General features: G+C 44.5%; 1 protein-coding gene across 3 annotated transcripts in view; it reads right to left on the bottom strand.

The window, feature by feature from the left end:
* Positions 1-836: 836 nt before the first annotated feature.
* LOC108802029 (cytochrome c) overlaps positions 837-2,833 on the bottom strand; it is a 17,754-nt gene continuing 15,757 nt past the window's right edge. For all 3 annotated transcript variants that reach the window (XM_018574075.1, XM_018574015.1, XM_018573951.1), the window contains one exon: positions 837-1,165. In XM_018574075.1, the coding sequence (XP_018429577.1) occupies positions 1,017-1,165 (149 nt within the window). In that variant the 3' untranslated portion in view covers positions 837-1,016. The remainder of the gene's footprint in view (positions 1,166-2,833) is intronic.

Genomic DNA, 2,833 nt, shown 5'->3' with positions numbered 1-2,833 from the left:
CCTTCAATACTAAATTCTGGTCAGGACTTTTCCTGCATGTTCTCCTCATGCATGAGTTTCCTCCCAGATTCCAAAGACATGCTGGAAGGCTAATTGTCTCCTCTCTAGCCCTAGTATGTGTGCACAATGTGCAGTGTGTAAAGTTATGTATAAATTGTTGGCACTATACAATCACAGCAGGCCATTGCGGCAAGGTCGGACTGGTCAAGTACACCTGCCATTCAGAAAAAAAAGTGACTACACGTATAAACAGCAGGCACCTAGACATGGTGCATATACCTTCAGACCATCTTAAAACACCAAGTTTTTGTGGTAAAATTAGGTACCTCGGCTTATATTCGGGACGGCTTATACTCGGTAGTCCACAATTGGTTTTTCGAACAATAAATGATCATTTGATGGGAACCCCAACAATTTATTGAACTATACTGCTGGCCGAATTTTCTCAAAGGGTGAGGCTGGAAAACTTTTTTCAATTTGTATAGGAGCGAAGAAGAAAAAAAAAAGAAAACCACAACATGAACACTGCACAAACAAACATCCATTCTGTCGATCGTATTGCTAATGAACGATTATCGAAACGACATGGTCTGTGCACGATGGGCTATGAGATAGAATCAAGAGGGTTCTTGGCAGCAACGAAAGTGTATGGCCAGCTTTAGTCTTGCTGAAATGATTGTGTGACAGTACAAGCATGCCAATATGGGGGAAGGGAAGAGAAGAGAAAAAAAACCCCACAACATTCTGAAACAAAAACATTTTCGTGAACAGAATTTTTTATGTCAGGACCGCCTAATTCTTTTTTTATGACACATCTGATCCACCAAGTGACACATTTAGAGATCTTACAGCCAAATTCATTTCACCAATATTTGTCATTCAATAACTTTACATTCACTGATGAGACACAATCTAAAATATGTATGGACAGTACAAATAAAAAATATATAAATTTTTAAAAGCATCTCATCATACTGGTTCCCTCCCTGAAATAAATAAGGCATCAGATGCAGCAATTAACAGGAAGTTGCTTGTTTGAGATATGCTATCAAGTCTTTCCTCTCTCCTTGCTTCTTGATTCCAGCAAAGATCATCTTTGTGCCAGGGATGTACTTTTTAGGATTTTCCAAGTATTCCATAAGGGTTTCCTCACTCCAGGTAATACCTATAGGGGAGGGGAAAGGTCAGACATTTTACAAGGACACAGCAACCACCAGGCTACAACTATGTAGCCCAAACAGGACATTCTACTGATCATACATTAGTGGTTTTTAGGTCATGCTCAAAGAATATTACCATTTCCAAGAAAATTGAGTTATGTTGATTATATGTGTATTTAAAGTCAAACATAGTATACACAGTGTAAACACATTTACTGTTCTACATCCTAAAGGATTTAGAATTCTGTATAGACAATCTTATGATTTACAAAACATCTACAACATTACACAGCTAGGCAGGGGAAGCGTAGTGACACAGCAAGTCAGAAGGTACAATCCTAAGTCAACGGACCCTCCATTGACCTGCAAGTACCTTCTGATTTTGGTGTGAATGCACCCTTAAAAAAGGAGAACTATGGGGTTAGGCCTTTTCCCAATAGTTCTCCTTAAGGTAACGGGAGGACACAAACTAGCGTCCTCCCGTCACCCTAAGCTCAGAATACCGCAAGCTACAGCTAGCGGTATACTGAGACGCCGCAGCTGAAGCGGTTCCCGACAATTATGTCTGGATCCGCCCAGCTGCGTGACTGACAGCTGGCTCTGCCTATCTAGAGGCAGAGCCAGCTGTACCTGCCCCGTCCGTTCCGCCAGTCAGCGCTGGAGGATCGGAGCAGGGAATCCAGTCCCTCCCCTGTCACGGCAGAGAGCCGTGACAGGATCGAGAGGTGTGCGGACGCCGGTATGTGTTCGCTCACTTCCCGATCTACTGAGCCGACCTGTAATGTCTCATTGTCACAGGTCGGCTAGAACTATGAGGATGAGTGAAAAATCACTCACCTCATAATTCTCCTTTAAGGAAAAAATTAAAACTACAGCTCTAAGTGGAAATATGGTGTAACCAGCTATCAAGGGAAGCTAACTGGTAACTTTTTTATCCCATAGTTCTCTTTAGAGCTATGGCAGGACATATACCAACATCCTCCCGTGACCCAAAACTCAGTATTGCCCGTTATATGCTGAGAGCACCGCAGCCAAGACTGATCCCAACAATACTGTTGAGAGCCACCCTGCTGGCTGATTGACAGCGGGCTCTGACAATCTAGAGGCAGAGCCAGCTATGCCCACCCCCTGCCCTGTCCAGCCCTTTCAGTCAGTGGTGGAGGATCGGAGAATCCCTGTGGGGAGAGGCGACTGACATCGTTCTCTCCAGGGAGTTGATCGAGAAGTGTGCGAGCGGCTGTATGTTTTTGCTCACTTCCTGATCAATAGAGCCGACCTGCGACAGTTTCAATGTCACATGTTGGCTGAAATTATGGGGCTGAGTACAATTCATTCACCTCATAGTTCTCCTTTAAAACAAACAAAAACCTGTTGTCAACACAAGCAATCAGGTTAATGTTTGCTACAGGCTTCAAAAGTCAAATGAATATACAAACATAGGAACACCAAAGACCTTTAACTACCTCCCGGCCAGCCGCTGTGTATACACGGCCTGCCGGGAGCTTCTTGGATGTAACTGGGCGTGTATACACGTCCTGTTACATCCGCCCGCTCGGGCGGGAAATCCCCGCTATTTGAAAAGAGGCAGCGATGCCCGTTAATATACAAGCGATCCGCCAGCTATACAGCCGTCGGATCCCTTGTATGAAGCCCCGAGACGTGCGCCCCCCCCC

Source organism: Nanorana parkeri, unplaced genomic scaffold (genome assembly GCF_000935625.1).
Source record: "Nanorana parkeri isolate BGI_ZX_2015 unplaced genomic scaffold, ASM93562v1 scaffold4, whole genome shotgun sequence".
NCBI classification, from domain to species: Eukaryota; Metazoa; Chordata; class Amphibia; order Anura; family Dicroglossidae; genus Nanorana; species Nanorana parkeri.
This window is presented reverse-complemented; position numbering and strand designations above follow the sequence as displayed.